The 22,527-nt window shown below is 47.4% G+C and overlaps 1 protein-coding gene and 1 long non-coding RNA gene across 2 annotated transcripts in view; one reads left to right on the top strand and one right to left on the bottom strand.

The window, feature by feature from the left end:
- The window catches only part of LOC147124670 (uncharacterized), a 29,718-nt gene extending 15,267 nt beyond the window's left edge, over positions 1-14,451 (top strand). The window contains exons 2-3 of the long non-coding RNA XR_015078805.1: positions 9,791-9,865; positions 14,111-14,451. This is a non-coding gene — a long non-coding RNA (uncharacterized LOC147124670). The remainder of the gene's footprint in view (positions 1-9,790; positions 9,866-14,110) is intronic.
- A 2,789-nt stretch (positions 14,452-17,240) lies between these two features.
- The window catches only part of LOC147124669 (uncharacterized), a 60,096-nt gene continuing 54,809 nt past the window's right edge, over positions 17,241-22,527 (bottom strand). Inside the window, exon 2 of the mRNA XM_085991176.1 lies at positions 17,241-18,461. Within this exon, the coding sequence (XP_085847302.1) occupies positions 17,354-18,361 (1,008 nt within the window). The 5' untranslated portion in view covers positions 18,362-18,461 and the 3' untranslated portion in view covers positions 17,241-17,353. The remainder of the gene's footprint in view (positions 18,462-22,527) is intronic.

Here is a 22,527-nt window from a genome sequence, read left to right as displayed (position 1 = left end):
GATAAGAAAAATCCATTTCGACTGGAAGTCGATACACGAGATAAAAGTAGAGACCACCAAGGATGATGCAACCATTACAAGCAGGCTGTCGAAAATATTGGCAAAAACACCAGAGGTGTTCCAACAAGGGCTGGGGACCTTAAAGGACATTAGAGCAAAAATAACTATTGCTCAAGACGCAAACTCCAAGTTTTGTAAGGCCAGACCGGTGCCTTACGCCATCCGGCCAGCTGTGGAAGCAGAACTGGACGCCTTAGAGAGTGCAGGTGTCCTTACAAAGATTGAGTGGAGCGAGTGGGCCACGCCCATCGTCCCAGTTATAAAGAAATCTGCAAATAACACGCCGGGGGAACCAAAGAAGGTTCGCATTTGCGGGGATTTTAAAATAACTATTAACCCAGTCTTGCACACGGTACAGTATCCGCTGCCGCGGATAGAGGACATATTCGCATCGTTAGCTGGGGGTAGACACTTTACGAAGATTGACCTTTGTCAAGCTTATTTACAGATGGAGGTGGAGCAGGACTCGAAAAAGCTCCTAACGATTAACACCCACAAGGGATTGTACCAGTACAATCGCCTGGTATTTGGTGTGGCGTCCGCCCCAGCCATATGGCAGAGGACCATGGAACAGGTCCTACAGGGCATTCCAGGAACGCAGTGCTACCTGGATGACATCCTGGTGACAGGACAAACGGATAACGACCACCTCGCTAACCTGGAGCGAGTACTTCTGCGGTTGCAACAATACGGACTCAGGGCGAACAAGCAGAAATGTGAGTTTTTCCAGGAACGTATCTCATACTGTGGTCACATTATAGATAAGGAAGGCCTGCATAAGTCCCCAGAAAAGATCGAGGCAGTAGTGAAGGCCCCGCCCCCTGAGAATGTATCTCAGTTACGATCATTCTTAGGCCTTATAAACTATTACCATAAGTTCCTCCCGAACTTATCGTCCATTTTACATCCACTAAATTCATTGCTGCAAAAGGGAGTCTCCTGGAATTGGGACGAAGCGTGTGAGGCTGCTTTTAAAAAGGGTAAACAACTCATTACATCAAAGGAAGTGCTCGCACACTTTGACCCAAAAATGCCAATGAGGTTGGCATGTGACGCCTCCCCGTATGGTATAGGGGCAGTTTTGTCACACAAATTTCCCAATGGGACGGAGAGGCCAATAGCATTTGCCTCAAGGTCGTTAACTACAGCCGAAAGAAACTATGCGCAAATCGACAGGGAGGCCCTCAGTCTGGTGTGGGGTGTAAAAAAATTCCACCACTATCTACATGGACAACGTTTCACACTACTGACGGATCATCAACCGTTGGTGTCCATATTTAATCCAACAAAAGGGGTGCCCCTGATGACGGCCCAAAGGCTACAGAGATGGTCACTGTTCTTAGGAGCACACCAGTACCTTATCGAATATAAGGGTACCAAACAGCATGGCAATGCGGATGGCCTGTCGCGGCTACCATTGCCTGCAGAGATCGAAGAGATAGTACAGGACCCCGTGGAAATATATCATACGGCGGTTATGGAACACTTGCCCATCACCAGCCAATGTATCGAGCGGGAAACACAGAATGACCCGACACTGGCAAGGGTTTACGAATTGACCGTGAAAGGCTGGCCGGCGCAGGGTGACGCATCATTGCCGGCGTTTTCGGCAAGGAAGGACCAGTTGTCCGTATGCCGGGGCACATTGATGTGCGGAGCCAGGGTGGTGGTCCCTCAAAAATTACAACATAAAGTGTTGCGGGACTTACACGAAGGTCATCTGGGGGGTGTCAAAATGAAAAGCCTCGCCAGAGCCTACGTCTGGTGGCCCGGCATTGACAGGGACATCGAGGAAGTAGCAAAAGCATGCCAAGGGTGCCAGATGGTACAGAACGTACCACCCCAAGCCCCACTACATCCGTGGGAGTGGCCCTCAACGCCGTGGCAAAGGATCCACGTGGACTTCGCTGGGCCCTTCATGGATGCGATGTTCCTTATTGTAGTGGACGCCCACTCAAAATGGCCGGAGGTCATAAAGATGTCATCAACGACAGCCGAAAAGACGGTCGCAGCCTTAAGGACCATTTTTGCCCGAAATGGGGTGCCCGAGCAAGTCTGTTCGGACAATGGGCCACAATTTGTGGCAGAAGAATTTCAAGCATTCCTAAAAAGGAATGGAGTGCGACATTATACGTCCGCACCATATCATCCGTCTACAAATGGGCTGGCAGAGCGCTTTGTACAGACTTTTAAAAAGGCCATCAAGGCGATGGGGGAGGAAAGGTTGCCACTACAACACAAGGTGGACAATTTCCTATTCGCGTACCGTAATGCTGCACATACGGTGACCAACCAGGCCCCCGCCGTCATGTTCTTTAATAGAAGGTTAAGGTCTCGCCTCGAATTGCTCAGACCAAACATCCGGAGAGATGTGGAAAACCGAGTATTTCGTAGGGCTCCTGACAGACAGACACGGAGCTTCGAGGTGGGGCAGCAAGTGTTGGCCCGTGATTATAGAAATGAAAAGTGGCGGTCTGGTACGATAAAGGCCCGCCAGGGACCTTTGATGTACACAGTGGAGACAGGGGACGGCATAATCAGACGACATGCTGATCAACTTGTGGAGTCCAGAAACCCAACTGATTCACTACCTCAAACGTCTCAGCACATTGTTCCAGCGGAATCACGGCCCAGCTCGTCGCTACAGAAGTCTCAGGATGGCGAGGAGTTCAGCACTCCAGTGAGCTCCACGGCACAGGATGTGCCATCAGACACCGACGACTCCAGCGATGAAGTGGTGACGGAAGTACCGCCGCCTACACCGAGACCGACTAGAGAAAGACGTTATCCTAGTCGAGACAGGAGGCCTCCTCAGAGACTGAATCTATAACATGTTTCTTTTTATATATATATAGGTAGACAACTCTGATGTAAATATGTTATGTATGTTGTGTTACCAAATGTTATTAGCCCTAGTTATGGTGCATCTGTTGACTTAATTGCACGGGTACGTTTTAATTAAAAGGGGAGGAATGTTGTGTATGTAATATATATGCTACTTTAACCCTATGGCCAGGGCAGCACTACTTTGTAGGGCGTAGTGATACCGTAGTACCACTCCTGGCCATAGGGGTATAAATAGTACTGCGGGTACTGATCTCCCCTCAGTTCCCGCCTGTGGGTATGAAGTAAAGACCTAAGTTAAACCCTTCCAAGCTGTCTCTTCCTTTTTGTATCAAGTATATGCGCATACTTTACAGATTCGAGTACAGGAACAAGGATGTCTTGCTGCAGTTGTACAGGGCTTTGATGAGACCACACCTTGAGTATTGTGTGCAGTTTTGGTCGCCTTATCTGAGGAAGGATATTCTTGCCATGGAGGGAGTGCAGCGAAGATTCACCAACCTGATACTTGGGATGGCAGGAATGCTGTAAGAGGAGAGATTGGGTCGATTGGGCTTATACTCGCTGGAGTTTAGAAGAATGAGAGGGGATCTCATTGAAACTTATAAAATTCTAACAGGACTAGACAGACTAGATGCAGGAAGGATGTTCCCGATGGCGGGGGAGTCCAGAACCAGGGGTCACAGTCTAAGGATAAGGGGTAAGCCAATTTGAGACAGAGATGAGGAGGAATTTCTTCACCCAGAGAGTGGTGAACCTGTGGAATGCTCTACCACAGAAGGCAGTGGAGGCCAATTCATTAAATATATTCAAGAAGGAGGTAGATATATTTCTTAAAGCTAAAGGGATCAAGGGATATGGGGAGAACGCAGTGACAGGGTACTGAGCTTGGATGATCAGCCATGATCTCATTGAATGGTGGAGCAGGCTCGAGGGTCCGAATGACCTACTCCTGCTCCTATCTTCTATGTTTCTATCATAATCAACACACAGCTGAGCAAATTAACATAAGTATATCGGTAAGTGCATTGATATCCCTTTGTGTATTTAGTCTCTTTAGTGGTTAAGCTTGACTTAGTAAGGATTTATTAGTGCAAGTAAGTGTGCTCTTTTTCATGCACACTTAAACAAATAAACTGTAACTAATAAAACTTTATAATGAAACTTAACAAATTAAATTAAAATGTGGTTGTCGGGGGTGATGATGCACTCCAGTCCCCGTGGTGCTCACTGGTCTCGGAAGGCCTCAAGTGTGCCGGCGGACACCGCGTGCTCCATCTCCAGGGCCACCCGGGCGCGAACATGGCCGCGGTGCAAGTAAGTGTAAGTCAAAGGAAAACGATGTAAGTGATTAAATTCTAACTACTTTTAAAGATGCTCATAACTGATAAATAGCAAAGTAATTGATCACAGTTCATGAAATAAATTACAGATAACAAAAAATGAATTCATTCATTCATTATAAAGACCAGGCAGTGTGTGGGGATTGTAGTATGTGGGAGTTTGTGAACAACGAGACTGTCCCAGACTGCCACATCTGCAGCAAATGTCTCTGCCTCATGACATTCCAGCTCAGAGTCAGTGAGCTGGAGTCCGAGCTAGAGACACTCCGACATATAAGGGAGGAGCAGGAATTACTGGATAATTTACTTGAGTACAGTCACACACCAGAAGAAAGCACAGGTGCAGGAAGGGGAGAGTGTGACTGTCAGTCAGCCGGGTAAGGGGAATGTAGGCGAAGTAGTGAAGGAAGTCCAGCAGACACTGCTCCTGTCCAACAGGTACAAAGTACTCAATACCTGTGAGGATCAGGAGAAAGACTGGGAAGGACAGCTAGAATGCTGCCCAAGGCACCATGGAACAGGAGGCTGTCCAAGGGGTGGAGAAGCAGAGTGGAAACATTGTCGTATAGGGGATTCTATAATTAGAAGGATAGATAGTTGTTTTTATGGTCAGGATCGAGAGTCCTGAAGGGTTTGTTGCCTTTCTGGTGTCAGGGTAAAGGACATCTCAAAATGGCTGGAAAAGAATCTGGACACCAAGTCCAGGGACCACTTACATTATGACACCAAATCCAGGGACAACTTATGATGTGGAGATGCTGGTGTTGGACTGGGGTGGACAAATGTAAGAAGTCACACAACACCAGGCTATAGTCCAACAGCTTTATTTGAAATCACAAACTTTCGGAGTGCTGCTCCTTCGTTGGGTGAAGTGGAGAGATGCACAAGAAAGCAGACAAGATCCCGAAAGGACTACAGATCACGAACCCACTCAAGTCGACTTACAACACAGACTACGCTGAGAGACTCTGCCGTCGTACCTCTCGCACACTCCTCAACCATCTCGTACACCAGCTCTACAGCAGACGCCGCAACCTCAAAACCAAGATAGAGTCCATGTTCTCAGCCTGTGCTCAGGACACAGCAGACCAGCTACGAGACACTGCCAAACAGACGAGGCAACGGAACTACGCTGCCTACATGCACACCAAGAACAGGAAGCTTGAGAAACTCAGCATCACCACCAGCAGCAACCAAACCTCTCCCGGTACCACGGTTGAAACCACAGAGAAGTCTATCGTCAACTTGTCCGACCACACCCGTCAACCAGACGAAATCGAAGTTCTCAGCCGAGGGCTCAATTTTCTGCCCCACCACCAAAATGGACCCCATCGGTCTCGCGGCAGACACAGAGGAATTCATCAGGAGAATGAGGCTCCGGGAATTCTTCCACAAATCCCAAGATGTCAGCAGCGAACCCAATGAGACAATCAATGATCTGGAACAGCAGGCAGAGGGATCCGCAGTGCAGCAACCGAAGAAGAAAGAGTCAAATTGGACCCCTCCGGAGGGTCGCTGCCCTAAGCTTGACATGTATGCTCAAGCTGTCAGGAGATGCATCACTGCCAGATTCATCAGCTGCACACACAAGACAGTCCAGAATGTCACCCGAGCACAACGCAACGCCATCCATGCTCTCAAGACCAACCGCAACATCGGCATCAAATCAGTAGACAAAGGAGGAGCCATGGTCATACAGAACAGAATGGACTATTGCAAAGAAGCATACTGACAACTGGACAACCAGGAACACTACAGACAGTTACCCGCAGATCCAATCAAAGAACACACCCGCCAACTCAACAGACTGATCAAGACCTTCGATCCAGACCTTCAAAGCATCCTACGCGCTCTCATCCCACGTACTCCCCGCGTGGGAGACTTCTATTGCCTCCCAAAGATACACAAAGCCAACACACCCGGACATCCTATCGTATCAGGCAACGGGACCCTGTGTGAGAACCTCTCTGGATACGTCGAGGGTATCCTGAAATCCATCATACAGGGAACCCCCAGCTTCTGTCGCGACACTACAGACTTCTTACAGAGACTCAGCACCCACGGACCAGTTGAACCAGGAACACTCCTCGCCATGATGGACGTCTTGGCACTCTACACCAGTATCCCCCACGATGACGGCATCGCTGCTACAGCCTCAGTACTCAACACCAACCACAGCCAATCTCCAGATGCCATCCTACAACTCACCCGCTTCATCCTTGACGACAATGTCTTCACCTTCGACAACCAGTTCTTTACCCAAACACACGGAACAGCCATGGGGGCCAAATTCGCACCCCAATACGCCAACATCTTCATGCAAAACTTTGAGCAAGACTTCTTCGCTGCACAGGACCTCCAACCAATGCTATACACCAGATACATCGACGACATTTTCTTCCTGTGGACCCACGGCGAAGAATCACTGAAAAGACTACACGATAACATCAACAAGTTCCATCCCACCATCAAACTCACCATGGACTACTCCTCAGAATCGGTTTCATTCTTGGACACACGAATCTCCATCAAAGACGGACACCTCAGCACTTCACTCTACCGCAAGCCCACGGACAACCTCATGATGCTCCACTTCTCCAGCTTCCACCCTAACCACGTTAAAGAAGCCATCCCCTATGGACAAGCCCTGCGAATACACAGGATCTGCTCAGATGAGGAGGAACGTGATGGACACCTACAGACGCTGAAAGACGCCCTCGTAAGAACGGGATATGACACTCGACTCGTCGATCGACAGTTCCAATGGGCCACAGCGAAAAATCGCATAGACCTCCTCAGAAGACAAACACGGGACACAACCAACAGAGTACCCTTCGTCAACCAATACTTCCCCGGAGCGGAGAAACTACGCCATGTTCTTCACAGCCTTCAACATGTCATCAATGACGACGAACACCTCGCTAAGGCCATCCCCACGCCTCCACTACTCACCTTCAAACAGCCGCCTAACCTCAAACAGACCATCGTTCGCAGCAAATTAGCCAGCTTTCAGGAGAACAGCGACCATGACACCACACAACCCTGCCACGGCAACCTCTGCAAGACATGCCAGATCATCAACAGAGATACCATCATCACACATGAGGACACCACCCACCAGGTACATGGTACATACTCATGTGACTCAGCCAACGTTGTCTACCTCATACGTTGCAGGAAAGGATGCCCCGGAGCATGGTACATCGGTGAGACCATGCAGACACTGTGACAGCGGATGAATGGACACCGTACAACAATCGCCAGGCAGGAGTGTTCCCTCCCAGTCGGGGAACACTTCAGCAGCCAAGGACATTCAGCCTCCGATCTTTGGGTAAGCATTCTCCAAGGCGCCCTTCGAGACACACGACAATGCAAAATCGTCGAGCAGAAACTGATAGCCAAGTTCCGCACTCATGAGGACGGCCTCAACCGGGATCTTGGGTTCATGTCACGCTACATTTAACCCCACCTGATGTAGAGTCATCAAGACTCGAGTCGTTGTTGGTTTGTTCTCTCTACACAGATGCGGCCGGACCTGCTGTGATTTCCAGCAAAAAAATATTTTTTTTATTATTGTTTTTTGTTTGTTTTTTGTTTTCCTTACAGACCCCAGCATCTGCAACTTTTGACCCCTTGTGACCCCACCTCATTGTTCTTTGATGTAATGTTTTCTTGATTGACCTGTTGGGACACCATTCACACCTTTGATTGCTGTGATTATCTCTCTGCCGAGGTGTGATAAAGGGCAGTTAGAAAGATTACCTGTAATCATCTGGCAGTGTTCTCTGACTATATATGCTGTGCCTATATGCATCCCTTCACTTCACCTGACGAAGGAGCAGCGCTCCAAAAGCTTGTGATTTCAAATAAAGCTGTTGGACTATAACCTGGTGTTGTGTGACTTCTCACATCTGCACAAAGATGGCCACCCAGTGAAGCTTCCCACTCTCCTTTACCAGGATGGCGGCCGTTAACCTGGGCCTATTACCAGGAAAAAGCCCCGCAGCAGCAATCGCAGGACCATTAGGTTATTAATTGGGGCTTGCGGCCTACACCAGGTGTTTATGAACCATATCCGCTCACATGCCGGGTTCATTACTCCCCCGAGCCCCGCCATCCATTACCCGCTGCCGATCCGACTCTCCAGCCTTTGTCCTTTTCCAACACTCGCACTGCGCATGCTCCATCGCTGTCCGGTGCTGCGCCTGTGCACTGGACTCCTGTAGTTTGGCTGGGGCTCATTTGCCCGCGTGGGGAATGTTGGGTAAAAGCCTCGCCATTGAAAGACCATATTAGCATATAGAAAATTATTATCTGTGATAGGCATGAGATTGGAGCCGGAGGGCCAAGCCATAAAATTAGGAAGCAAATTATACAGAAACCCAAGTGCATGGGCCATCCGCTATAGTTCTGTCCTGGATGTGATAAACATCAGCAACAGTAGAATCCAACCCCTGCAGTCACTTGTGAACTCGCTGGTGTTTCAGCAGGTGGGTAAACGAGTGAATTTCTTCCCACACACACACATTTAAACAGCCTTTCTTCAGTATTGTGTCTCAAATCCTTTGACCTTTTAACGCTGGAGTGTTAATAGGTGGGAAATCTGAGTAAATTCCTTCCCGCACGTGAAGTATCTAACCGATCTCTCTCTGGTGTGACTGTGCTGGTGTGTCAGTAAATGGGATGACCGAGTGAATCCCTTTCCACACACACAGCTGCTGAACGGCCTCCCCCCTGTGTGAACATGCTATTGTGTCAGTAGGTGAGATGAGCGAGGGAATCTCTTATTACACTCAGCTGGTGTGCAGCCTCTCCCCGGTGTGACTGTATCCGTGAGTTTCCACCTCAGGCAGGCAACTGAATCCGTTCCCACAGTCAACAACAACAACAACAACTTGCATTTATATAGCACCTATAATGTAGAAAAAACATCCTATGACCTTCGGAGTGATCCCCACTGTCCTGGTCAATATTTATCCCTGAATCAACATCACAAAAAATAGATAATCTGGTCATTATCACATTGCTGTTGTGCGAGCTTGCTATGTGAAATGTGGCTGTTGTGTTTCCAAAAAGTACTTCATTGGCTGTAAAGCGCTTTGGGACATCCTGAGGTTGGTAAAGGCGCTATATAAATGCAAGTCTTTCTTTCTTTCACAGGAGCATTAACAGTCCCCACATTAACACTGTAGATTCTCGGCACGTCTGTGCTTCTGTCTCACATTTGGTCTCCCAATCACTGCTATAATTTCCATGCAATAAACATGGAAATACACATATTTTGCCAACTTAAATCAGTGTCTCTGATAAATGGTCCGTTACATCGCATAACACCCCTATGGTTGAAAAACAGCAGATCCTCTGGCCCAGGATGAGCCGTGCCTTGGTAGATCTGCTGGTGATGTAATACAAACGGTCATTGTTTGTGTATTCCATTGTTTGTTGCATCACACCAATTTATTTTAGTCAATTTTCTCACAGCTGATTGTCTGATAGGTAAATTTATTCCAACAATCTTAATAACTCGTGTTCCTTTTACCAAGGTGTTCACCAAGAAAGACGACTTCGCCAAAGCCATGGTAAACGAGGAGGTTGCTGGGATACTGGATGATATAAAGGTAGATATAGAGGAGGTACGAGAAAGGCTGGCAGTACTTAAAGTGGATAAGTCACCCGGTCCAGATGGGAGGCATCCCAGGTTGCTGAGTTAAGTAAGGGTAGAAATTGTGGAGGTGCTGGTCACAATTTTCTAATCCTCCTTAGATACCAGGGTGATGGCAGAGGACTGGAGGATTGAAAATGTTACACACTTGTTTGAAAAAGGGGAGAAGGATAAATCTGGCAATTACAGGCCAGTCAGTTTAATGTCGGTAGTGGGGAAGCTTTTAGAAACAATAATCCAGGAGAAAGTTAACAGCCACTTGGACAAGCATGGACTAATAAAGGAGAGCCAGCATGGATTTGTGATGGGCAAGTCGTGTTTGACTAACTGGATTGAGTTTTTTGATGCAGTAACAGAGAGGGTCGATGAGGGTGGAGCAATTGATGTTGTGTATATGGACTTTCAAAAGGCTTGTTAGCATAATTGAGGCCCATGGGATAAAAGGGGCAGTAGCAGCATGGATACAAAAGTGGCTATGGGATAGAAAACAGAGAGTTGTGTTGAATGGTTATTTTTTGGACTGGAGGGAGGTATACAGTGGTGTTAGAACATAAGAACATGAGAAATAGGAGCAGGAGTGGGCCATACGGCCCCTCGAGCCTGCTCTGCCATTCAATAAGGTCATGGCTGATCATCGACCTCAACTCCACTTTCCCGCCCGATCTCCATATCCCTCGATTCCCCTGGAGTCCAACAATCTATCGATCTCAGCCTTGAATATACTCAAAGACTCAACAATCACAGCCCTCTGGGGCAGAGAATTCCAAAGATTCACAACCCTCTGAGTGAAGAAATTCCTCCTCATCTTAGTCTTAAATGGCCGATCCCTTATCCTGAGACTGTGCCCCCGCGTTCTGGACACTCCAGCCAGGGGAAACAACCTCTCAGCATCTACCCTGTCAATCCCCTTCAGAATCTTACTGTTTCAATGAGATCACCTCTCATTCTTCTAAACTCCAGAGAGTATAGGCCCATTCTACACAATCTCTCATCATAGGACAGCCCTCTCATCCCAGGAATCAATCTAGTGAACCTTTGTTGCACCGCCTCCAAGGCAAGTATATCCTTCCTTAGATAAGGAGACCAGAACTGTGCACAGTACTCCAGGTGTGGTCTCCCCAAGGCCCTGTACAATTGTAGCAAGACTTCCTTACTCTTATACTCCAACCACCTTGTAATAAAGGCCAACATGCCATTTGCCTTCCTTATTGCTTGCTGTACCTGCATGCTAGCTTTCTGTGTTTCTTGCACAAGGACACCCAAATCTCTCTGAACACCAACATTTGAAAGTTTCTCACCATTTAAAAAATATTCTGTTTTTCTATTCCTCCTACCAAAGTGAATAACCTGACATTTCCCTACATTATACTCCATCTGTCACCTTACTGCCCACTCACTAGTCTATCTATCTCCCTTTGCAGACTCTGTGTTCTCCTCACAGCTTACTGTCCCACCTAGCTTTGTATCATCAGCAAACTTGGATACATTACACTCGGTTCCTTCATCTAGGTCATTAATATAGATTGTAAATAGCTGAGGCCCCAACACTGATCCTTGCGGCACCCCACTAGTTACAGCCTGTCAACCTGTAAAAGATCCCTTTATCCCTACTCTCTGTTTTCTGCCCGTTAACCAATCCTCCATCCATGTTACTATGTTACCCCCAGGGTTCAGTAGTAGGACCTCTGCTTTTTGATAGACATTAATGACTTGGACTTGTGGGTAGAGGGCACAATTTTGAAATTTGCAGATGACACAAAACATGGAACTGTAGTAAACAGTGAGGAAAATAGTAATAAATTTCAAGAAGACATAGACAGGCTGGTGGATGGGCGGACACACGGCACATGAAATTCAACACAGTAAAGTGTGAGGTGATACATTTTGGTAGGAAGAATGAGGAGAGACCGTACACACTAAATGGGCAATTTTATAGGGGGTGCAAGAACAGAGAGACCTGGGGGTGTTTGTGCACAGATCTTTGGAGGTGGCAGGACAGGTTAACAAAGCAGTTAATAAAGCAATTGGGATCCTGGGCTTTATAAATAGAGGCATTGTGTACAAAAGCCAGGAGGTTTATGTTAAACCTTTATAAAACATTAGTTCGGCCTCAGCTGGAGCAGTGTGTCCAATTCTGGGCCCCACACTTTATGAAGGATGTGACGGCTTTCGAGAGGGTGCAGAAGAGATTTACTAGACTGGTTCCAGGGTTGAGGGATTACAGTTACGTGGGGAGACTGGAGAAGTTGGGGTTGTTCTCCTTGGAGCAGAGAAGGTTAAGAGGAGATTTGATGGAGGTGTTCAAAATCATGAACGGTTTTAATAGAGTAAATAAGGAGAAACTGCTTCAAGTGGCAGAAGGGTCGGTAACCAGAGAACACAGGTTAAAGTTCTGACGAAGGGTCATCGACCTGAAACGTTAACTCTGTTTCTCTCTCCACAGATGCTGTCTGACCTGCTGAGTATTTCCAGCATTTTCTGTTTTTATTTCAGATTTCCAGCATCCGCAGTATTTTGCTTTTGTAACACAGATTAAACACAGAGGCGACTTGAGGAAACATTTTTTTTTTACACAGCGAGTAGTTAGGCCACAGCTCTAGAGTACTGCGTGCAGTTCTGGTCACCACATTACAGGAACGATGCGGTTGTGCTCGAGAGGGTAGAGGAGATTTACCAGGATGTTGCCTGGACTGCAGAATTTTAGCTGCGAGGAAAGATTGGATCGGCTGGGGTTGTTTTCTTTGGAACAGTGGAGGCTGAGGAGAGACCTTATTGAGGTGTATAAAAATATGAGGGGCCTAGATAGAGTGGCCAGGAAGATCCTATTCCCTTAGCAGAGGGGTCAACAGCAAGGGGGCATAGATTTAAAGTAATTGGTAGGAGGTTTAGAGGGGATTTGAGGGGAAATTTCTTCACCCAGAGGGTGGTGGGGGTCTGGAACTCACTGCCTGTAAGGGTGGTAGAGGCAGAACCCTCACCACATTTAAAAAGTGCTTGGATGTACACTTGAAGTGCCGTAACCTACAGGGCTACGGACCAAGAGCTGGAAAGTGGGATTAGGCTGGAGAGCTCTTTGTCGGCCGCTGCAGACACGATGGGCTGTAATGACGACCTTCTGTGCTGTAAATTTCTATGATTCTGCTGATATTAATAACCCCTATAACTGGGCTGGAGTTTAATATTCTGGATATATAGCCGATTGTGTTCTCGGGGCTGCAGTGTCCCTTTAAGGACCGCTGTCTGTGATCTTTCCCCTTAATTCAGGGACTCTCATCAGAAATTATTTTACAATAAAATTATGAACTTTTAACTCAATCCTAAATTGATTTTTGGTACAAAATCTACAATTCAGTGTCTGAAATGTTCCACTGATTAATATCTCCAATTAGAAAGTGCTGATTAATCCTCACTGACCATTCTTACTGACTTGCACATTACACACAGTGGCACCTCCATTATCCACCAGAAAGAAGGGGAATGGGAATTGGTGGAGAATCGAGAGTCCCCAAATGTTGCCCCTCCCGTCTGGTACAGCAATCCCCTCGGCACGGGAATGGAGACAAGTCCAGTTATAGTGACGGGCTGAGTTAAAGGTATTTACACAGACGGGTGGAAGGTGGGAAGTGGTGCTCCACGGGGATCGGTGCTGGGACCACTTGTTCACCATTTACATGAATGATTGGGACTTGGGAATCAGAAGTACAATTTCAAAATTTGCAGATGGCACTAAATTGGGGGATGTAGTTAATACTGAGGAAGACTGCGATAACATCCTTGTAGAATTATTCAGTTGTGTTCAGTAAATAGCAGCATCTTTTAATTTGCTTTGACTGATCACATCACTATATAGTTATGTGAAAAACAGAAATCATTAACAGCTCCCAATTTCAGAATTGTTAGATTCAAACTCAACTTCTTCCAAGTACAATCTAACATTTCAAAAATTGTAATGGATGTAGGTGAGATATTAGGACTGTTGTTTGACACAATCCAAACACAGTTACACACAGACAGATGGGCAGGTGTAGCTTCACAGCGAATCCTTTCAAGCCTCACTAAAAAGTGGCAGACTGGCAATCCATTGTTCACTAATGGAGTTATGATCTTTGTAAATTAAGAAAGGAAATGCATGGAAATGTGTCAAAGAGTTGATTAACAGAGTGGGGCATCATCTCCCTTTGATTTCTATTTCTGACACCAGGCAACAGAAAAAGGTCATTACAACACGACATAAACAGACGCTTCAGGTGTGAGACATCAGACTTCAGAACAACACGTCTGCCAGCTCTGGCCACAAACCTCAGTACAATCAACCTTTCAGCAGCTGCAGCCCTGATTAAATAACTAGTAGTTTAACATGTCTAGTAGAGCTTTTGTGTCAAAATAGAAGAAATGTATTTGTGACATGTGGTGTATGTGCCTTTAAGAGCCCCTGTGTACTGTAATGCCGGTAATGGCCACTCGGGCTATATAAGCCTGTATATTATCTTGTATCTGTTAGTTCACCTCCAGACTTTGTTCAGTAAACACCTGTGAAACCAACTCCTGCCGTCCGTGTCTCTATTAACACACGGATACAACATGACACACACACAATTAATAATTAAATCACAATGTGATCGTGAGAATCGATTATCGCCTCTTGATACCTTCCGTGCCCACCAGTCAAGGAAGGTATCAAGTGAACTGGTGGACACCGCCTGCTCCCTCTCCAGGGCCACCCGGGCAGGGACAAGACCACGGGAGAGAGGCAGGCAGCCAGAGTGACCCCCCCATGGGCCCCGCCCATCCTGGACCTACAAATTGCTGTTTTCGCCAGGCCCAAGAGCAGGTCCGGGAGAAGATTCTCCGACTTACCCACCCCCCTCCGCACCGGGCGGGCAAAGATTAGGAGCGTGGGGCTAAAGTGTAACCAAGAGTTGAGGAGCATCCCCTTCAGGTAACTATACAGGGGCTGCAACCTCTCACACTGAATATATACATGGCCCGTGGACTCCTCTAGTTTGCAAACATCACATCTGGCCTTGGAGTCCGGAAAGGAGCTTAAAAACAGTTGCACACGACAGCTCCCTGCAACAGTCTCCACCCCAGATCCCCAATGGTGCAGGGAAGGACCCCCACGTAGAGAGCCCTCCATTGGGGAACCTCGCCTCCGCCAGACAGCAAGATGACCTGCCCGTCTGATTGAGATTGGGCAATAAACTAAATTAATAATGATACAGAAACCTGAGTCCCCGGGTCCTCAGCCCTGGTGTGAAGTACGCTGGCCACCAATTTTCCGTTACTAACTCGCACCTCAGGCCCCGCCCAGTCTGGTTTAATCACTAAATGTTTTCTAACCCAGGTTCAGGCCTGTCATTCTGAGGGAAACAAGGCCTCATTTATTGGTGTGTCCCACCCGTGCGGCTGTTAATGGCTTTAATAAACTGGCAGCAAGGTTGTTTTTTAAAGGTGGAAAGAGGTGAAAAACACCACTAGCGATGCCTCAAAACTCACGGACAGTGAAATCCACTTCATCAGCGCCCCTGCCACAGGACTCAATATCCACCCCCTCCACCACTGGTGCACTGTGTCGGCAGTATGTACGGTCTACAAGATGACCACGGTCAGGCCGTGTGGCGTCAAGGGCCAGGTAGCAGAATGGATGGAAAGATCGCAACAAACTTCCCTTAACTCCAACCCTTTGATTTCTGTTTTGTAGCCATCTTTCCATCCATTCTGCTGCCGGGCCCTTCACTCCACACGGCCTGACCTTGGTCATCTTGTCAATCTTACAAACTGTATGGATAACAAGCTGGTCACAAAACAGGAAACAGAGAGTAGGGGTTGGGAGTAGCTACTCAGGCTGGCAAAAGGTGGGAAGTGGTTTCCACAGGGATCGGTGCGAGGACCACTGTTGTTCACCATTTACAGAAACGGTGTGGACTCGGGAATTAGAGGTACAATTCCAAAATTTGTCAATGACACCAAATTGGGAGGTAGAGTTAATACTGAGGAAGACTGTGACAAAATCATGGGTTAAACTCCCTCTCTAACAGCACTGTGGGAGTACCTTCACCACACGGACTGCAACAGTTCAAAAAGGCGGCTCACCACCACCTTCACAAGGGCAACTAGGGATGGGCAATAAATGCTGGCCTTGCCAGCGACGCCCACATCCCATGAACGAATATTTAAAAAACGCAAGACTTACAGAATGGGAGGGCAATTAGCAAATGAATTTTAAGAAAGGTGGTGCATTTTGGTAGTAAGAATAAGAAGGCCACAAACTACTTGGAAAATAAGAATCTAAATGGGGTAGAGGAGCAAAGGGATCTCGGGGTCCAGATACACAAATCACTAAAAGAAGCGACGCAGGTTAATGAGGCCATAACAGGAGCCAACAATGGACTGGGGATCATTTCTAGAGGGATAGAATTGAAAAGCAGCAAAGTTATGTTAAACTTGTATAGGTCATTGGTTAGACCACACTTGGAGTACAGTGCACAGTTCTGGTCTCCATATTATAAAAAGGATATAGAGGCACTGGAAAAGGTGGGAAAAGGCTTTGCAAGGATGATCCTAGAACTGAGAGGATATATTTATCAGGAAAGGCTGAACAGGCTGGGGCTCTTTTCTCTGGAATAAAGAGGCCGATGGGTGACCTGATCGAGGTCTTTAAGATTATGAAAAGGTTATAACACACACATCAATAAAACAGGGAATTCCTGGAAACACGCTGCAGGTCCTTCTTTATCTGGAGATCAAATGTCTGTTGTATAATTGTACCAGCAGTTAACAGGCTCCTGTGAACTCTTCCATTTGCTTTTTAATGCAGACTTTAACCAATTTATTTTAACCTGCCTTAAAATGGTAGGTTCAGGACTGCCCCACAAACACGTTAAACCTTCGTAGAATAATTACCACAGTCATATTTAGACTGGAAACTTAAACCTGCCGTTTCACTTTCAGTCAGGAACAGATCGCAGTTTGACACCAATCTCTGATTTGACAGCACGTTTCCAGCATTCACCGTTGTTCTTCCTGACTCTAAACACAGTTGTAAAGGAGCCTTCTGTTCCGTGCCTAGGAGCTCTGAACCATGGAAGAGAGCGGCTGGAACACATTTCTTACACGCCTCAAGATTAACCCGCACATGGACTTTCCTGTCAGTGATGAGCAATGAGAAAGACCAAAGTGCCGTTTGCCCCTCTCAGTGTGGCCCTGAAGGACTGTGTCCAGGCTGGAGTTCTGTTCCCGCCGTACGATCCTCCCCCAGATTGTCCTTTCTGAGCTCCAGCCAGGTGATGCTAAACACTCAGGTGGGAAAGAAGAAAATCTACAACAATGTGTTTAAAGCAAACCTGGTTTATTTGACATCTAACCAGAAAATTAAACTCCAGCCCAGTTATAGGAGTTATTAACATCAGCAGAAACAAAGTCAAACTGTCAGAATGAACATGGTTCAGTCCTGGATGTGATTAACAGCAGCAATAACAGCAGAATCCAACCCCTGCAGGCACATGTGAACTCGCTGGTGTCTCAGCAGGTGGGATGAACGAATGAATCCCTTCCCACACAACAAGCAGGTGAACGGCCTCTCCCCAGTGTGAACTCGCTGGTGTGTCAGGAGGTTGGATGACTGAGTGAATCCCTTCCCACACACGGAGCAGGTGAATGGCCTCTCCCCAGTGTGAACTTGCTGGTGTGTCACCAGGGTGGATGACTGAATGAATCCCTTCCCACACAATAAGCAGGTGAATGGCCTCTCCCCAGTGTGAACTCGCTGGTGTCTCAGCAAGTACGATGAACAAGCAAATCCCTTCCCACACACAGAGCAGGTGAACGGAATCTCCCCAGTGTGTGTGCGTTGGTGAGTCCGCAGGGTGGATGACTGAGTGAATCCCTGCCCACACACGGAGCAGGTGAACGGCCTCTCCCCAGTGTGAACTCGTTGGTGTGTCAACAGATCCTTTGTGCTTTTAAAGCTCTTCTCACAGTCAGAACATTTAAAGGGTCTCTTATCAGTGTGAACAAGCTGGTGTGTCTGCAGGTGGGATGAACGAGTGAACCTCTTCTCACACACAGGGCAGGTGAACGGCCTCTCCCCAGTGTGAACTCGCTGGTGTATCAGTAGGTGAGATGAATTAGTGAATCCCTTCCCACACTCAGAGCAGGTGAACGGTCTCTCCCCAGTGTGAACTCGCTGGTGTCTCAGCAGATCATTTTTGCTTTTAAAGCTCTTCTCACAGTCAGAACATTTAAAGGGTCTGATATCAGTGTGAACAAGCTGGTGTGTCAGCAGCTGGGATGACTGAGTGAATCCCTTCCCACACTCAGAGCAGGTGAACGGTTTCTCCCCGGTGTGAATGCGCTTGTGTCTCGATAGGCCGGAGGATCGGCTGAAGCCTCGTCCACACACAGAACACGTGTACGGTTTCTCCCCACTGTGAACGGTGCTTTTTGCTTCCATGTTCAAAGGCCGATGATATTCAGGTCCTGATGAAGCAAGTTACTCTTGACGTGATGTTTAGTTTGAGCTTCCTGTTTGCAAATCCTCCCCTTCTAATACCCTGTAAAATGAATTCAAAACAGGAAAAAGGAAGCGTGAGAACCCACAAAAAAGGAAAGGCAGTTTGTGAAATTGTGCTCAATGAATCTGGTCATTTGAGGGGCCAGCACCAGAAACAAGTGACCATGAAAGCTGTCGGATTATCATAAACATCCAACTGGTTCACTAATAAGAACATAAGAAATAGGAGCAGGAGTCGGCCACTTGGCCCCTCAAGTCTGCTCCGCCATTTAATGAGATCATGGCTGATCTGATCTTGGGCTCAGCTCCATTTCCCTGCCTGCTCCCCATAACTCTTCACTCCCTTATTGTTCAAAAATCTATCTCCGCCTTAAATATATTCAATTACTCCGCATCCACAGCTCTCTGGGGCAGAGAACTCCACAGATTTACGGCCCTCTGAGAGAAGAAATTCCTCCTCATCTCAGTTTTAAATGGGCGACCCATTATTCTGAGACTGTGCCCCCGAGTTCTAGATTTCCCCACGAGAGGAAACATCCTCTCTGCATCTACCCTGTCGAGCCCCCTCAGCATCTTATATGTTTCAATAAGATCACCTCTCATTCTTCTAAACTCCAATGAGTATAGGCCCAGCCTGCTCAACCTTTCTTCATAAGTCAACCCCTTCATCTCAGGAATCAACCTCGTGAACCTTCTCTGAACTGCCTCCAATGCAAGTATATCCCTCCTTAAATAAGGAGACCAAAACTGTACGCAGTACTCCAGGTGTGGTCTCACCAATACCCTGTACAGTTGTAGCAGGACTTCCCTGCTTTTATACTCCAACCCCCTTGAAATAAAGGCCAACATTCTATTTGCCTTCCTGATTACTTGCTGTACCTACATGCTAACTTTTTGTGTTTCATGCACAAGGACCCCCAGGTCCCTCTGTACTGCAGCATTTTGTAATCTCTCTTCACTTAAATAATAATTTGCTTTTTTATTTTTCCTACCAAAGTGGATAACCTCGCACTTTCCCACATTATACTCCATCTGCCAAATGTTTGCCCACTCACTTAGCCTGTCTATATCCCTTTGCAGATTCTTTGTGCCCTCTTCACAACTTGCTTTCCCACCTATCTTTGTATCATCAGCAAATTTGGCTACATTACACTCGGTCCCTTCATCCAAGTCATTAATATAGATTGTAAATAGTTGAGGCCCCAGCACTGATCCCTGTGGTGCCCCACTAGTTACCGTTTGCCAATCGGAAAATGACCCATTTATCCCGACTCTCTCTTTTCTGTTAGTTAGCCAATCCTCTATCCATGCTAATATATTACCCCCAACCACGTGTGCTCCTTTTATGTGGCACCTTATCGAATGCCTTCTGGAAATCCAAATGTCCTTCAGGGAAGGGAACCTGCCTACACAAGACTCTGGCCTTTATGGGAGGAGAGAGATAGAGAGGTAGGGGAGAAGGAGAGGGGCTTTATACATCTGCAACTTTGACAGAACCTCCCAAGCCCATGACCTCCACCATCTAGAAGGGCAAGGGAAACCGGTGCATGGGAGCACCATCACCTCCAAGAAACTTCTTTACCCAGAGAGTGGTGAGAATGTGGAACTCGCTACCACAGGGAGTGGTTGAAGCGAACAGTATCAATGCATTTAAGGGGCGGTTAGATAAGCATATGTGGGAGAAGGGAATAGAGGGTGAGGCTGATAGATTTAGATGAGGAAAGACGGGAGGAGGCTCGAGTGGAGCATAAACACCGGCATGGACTGGTTGGGCCGAATGGCCTGTTTCTGTGTCGTATATCTTACATATGTATGTAATATATGCTGCCCTTCCTAGTGACGCCCACAACCCAAAAATGAATTAAAATAAATCTGTAGATGCAAAATGGATTAAAAGGCTCTACAGAAATACTTGTTCCCAAAACAATATTATTTTACATTGTACGGACAGTGTCTGTTTAACAACCTAATCTCCCCCTAAATCCATCTCCCCTGACAGTCTCACATTGGAAATTGTTGGGTCCTCCTGGGCTCAGAAGTACTGGGGGTTAAACCCAGCAGCTTCAAACACTCCCAGGGCAGGAACAGCACGGGTTAGATACAGAGTAAAGCTCCCTCTACACTGTCCCATCAAACACTCCCGGGGCAGGTACAGCACTGGTTAGATACAGAGTAAAGCTCCCTCTACACTGTCCCATCAAACACTCCCAGGGCAGGTACAGCACGGGTTAGATACAGAGTAAAGCTCCCTCTACACTGTCCGATCAAACACACCCAGGGCAGGTACAGCACGGGTTAGATACAGAGTAAAGCTCCCTCTACACTGTCCCATCAAACACTCCCAGGGCAGGTACAGCACGGGTTAGATACAGAGTAAAGCTCCCTCTAAACTGTCCCATCAAACACTCCCGGGGCAGGTACAGCACGGGTTAGATACAGAGTAAAGCTCCCTCTACACTGTCCCATCAAACACTCCCAGGGCAGGTACAGCACGGGTTAGATACAAAGCAGAGCTCCCTCTACACTGTCCCATCAAACACTTCCAGGGCAGGTACAGCACGGGTTAGATACAGAGTAAAGCTCCCTCTACACTGTCCAATCAAACAATCCCGGGGACAGTTGCAGCACAGGTTAGATACAGAGTAAAGCTCCCTCTACACTGTCCCATCAAACACTCTCAGGGCAGGTACAGCACAGGTTACATACAGAGTAAAGCTCCCTCTACACTGTCCCATCAAACTCTCCCAGGGCAGGTACAGCACGGGGCAGATTCAGAGTAAAGCTCCCTCTACACTGTCCCATCAAACACTCCCGGGACAGGTACAGCACGGCTTAGATACAGAGTAAATCTCCCTCTACACTGCCCCATGAAACACTCACAGGGCAGGTACAGCACGGGTTAGATACAGAGTAAAGCTCCCTCTACACTGTCCCATCAAACACTCCCAGGGCAGGTACAGCACGGGTTAGATACAGAGTAAAGCTCCCTCTACACTGTCCCATCAAACACTCCCAGGGCAGGTACAGCACGGGTTAGATACAGAGTAAAGCTCCCTCTACACTGTCCCATCAAATACTCCCAGGGCAGGTACAGCACGGGTTAGATACAGAGTAAAGCTCCCTCTACACTGTCCCATCAAACACTCCCGGGGCAGGTACAGCACGGGTTAGATACAGAGTAAAGCTCCCTCTACACTGTCCCATCAAACACTCACAGGACAGGTACAGCACGGGTTAGATACAGAGTAAAGCTCCCTCTACACTGTCCCATCAAACTCTCCCAGGGCAGGAACAGCACAGGTTATATACAGAGTAAAGCTCCCTCTACACTGTCCAATCAAACACTCCAGGGACAGTTGCAGCACAGGTTAGATACAGAGTAAATGTCCCTCTACACGGTCCCATCAAACACTCCCAGGGCAGGTACAGCACGGGTTAGATACAGAGTAAAGCTCCCTCGACACTGTCCCATCAAACACTCCCAGGGCAGGCACAGCACAGGTTACATACAGAGTAAAGCTTTCTCTACACTGTCCCATCAAACACTCCCAGGATAGGTACAGCACGAGTTAGACACAGAGTAAAGTTCCCTCTACACTGTCCCAGCAAACACTCCCGGGGCAGGTACAGCACGGGTTAGATACAGAGTAAAGCTCCCTCTACACTGTCCCATCAAACACTCACAGGGCAGGGACAGCACGGGGTTAGCTACAGAGTAAAGCTCCCTCTGCACCATCCCATCAAACACTCCCAGGGCAGGTACAGCACGGGTTAGATACAGAGTAAAGCTCTCTCTACACTGTCCCATCAAACAATCGCAGGACAGGTACAGCACGGGTTAGATACAGAGTAAAGCTCTCTCTACACTGTCCCATCAAACACTCCCGGGGCAGGTACAGCACGGGTTAGATAGAGAGTAAATCTCCCTCTACACTGTCCCATCAAACACTCCCGGGCAAGGAACAGCACGGGTTAGATACAGATTAAAGCTCTCTCTACACTGTCCCATCAAACAATCGTAGGACAGTGACAGCACGGGTTAGATACAGAGTAAAGCTCCCTCTACACTGTCCCATCAAACACTCCCAGTGCACGTACAGCATGGG

This window comes from Somniosus microcephalus, chromosome 1 (assembly GCF_052327205.1).
Source record: "Somniosus microcephalus isolate GS21.2 chromosome 1, FLI_Smic_1.0, whole genome shotgun sequence".
Classification (NCBI taxonomy): Eukaryota; Metazoa; Chordata; class Chondrichthyes; order Squaliformes; family Somniosidae; genus Somniosus; species Somniosus microcephalus.
The sequence above is the reverse complement of the archived record's forward strand: the minus strand, read 5'-3'. Positions and strand labels throughout refer to the sequence as shown.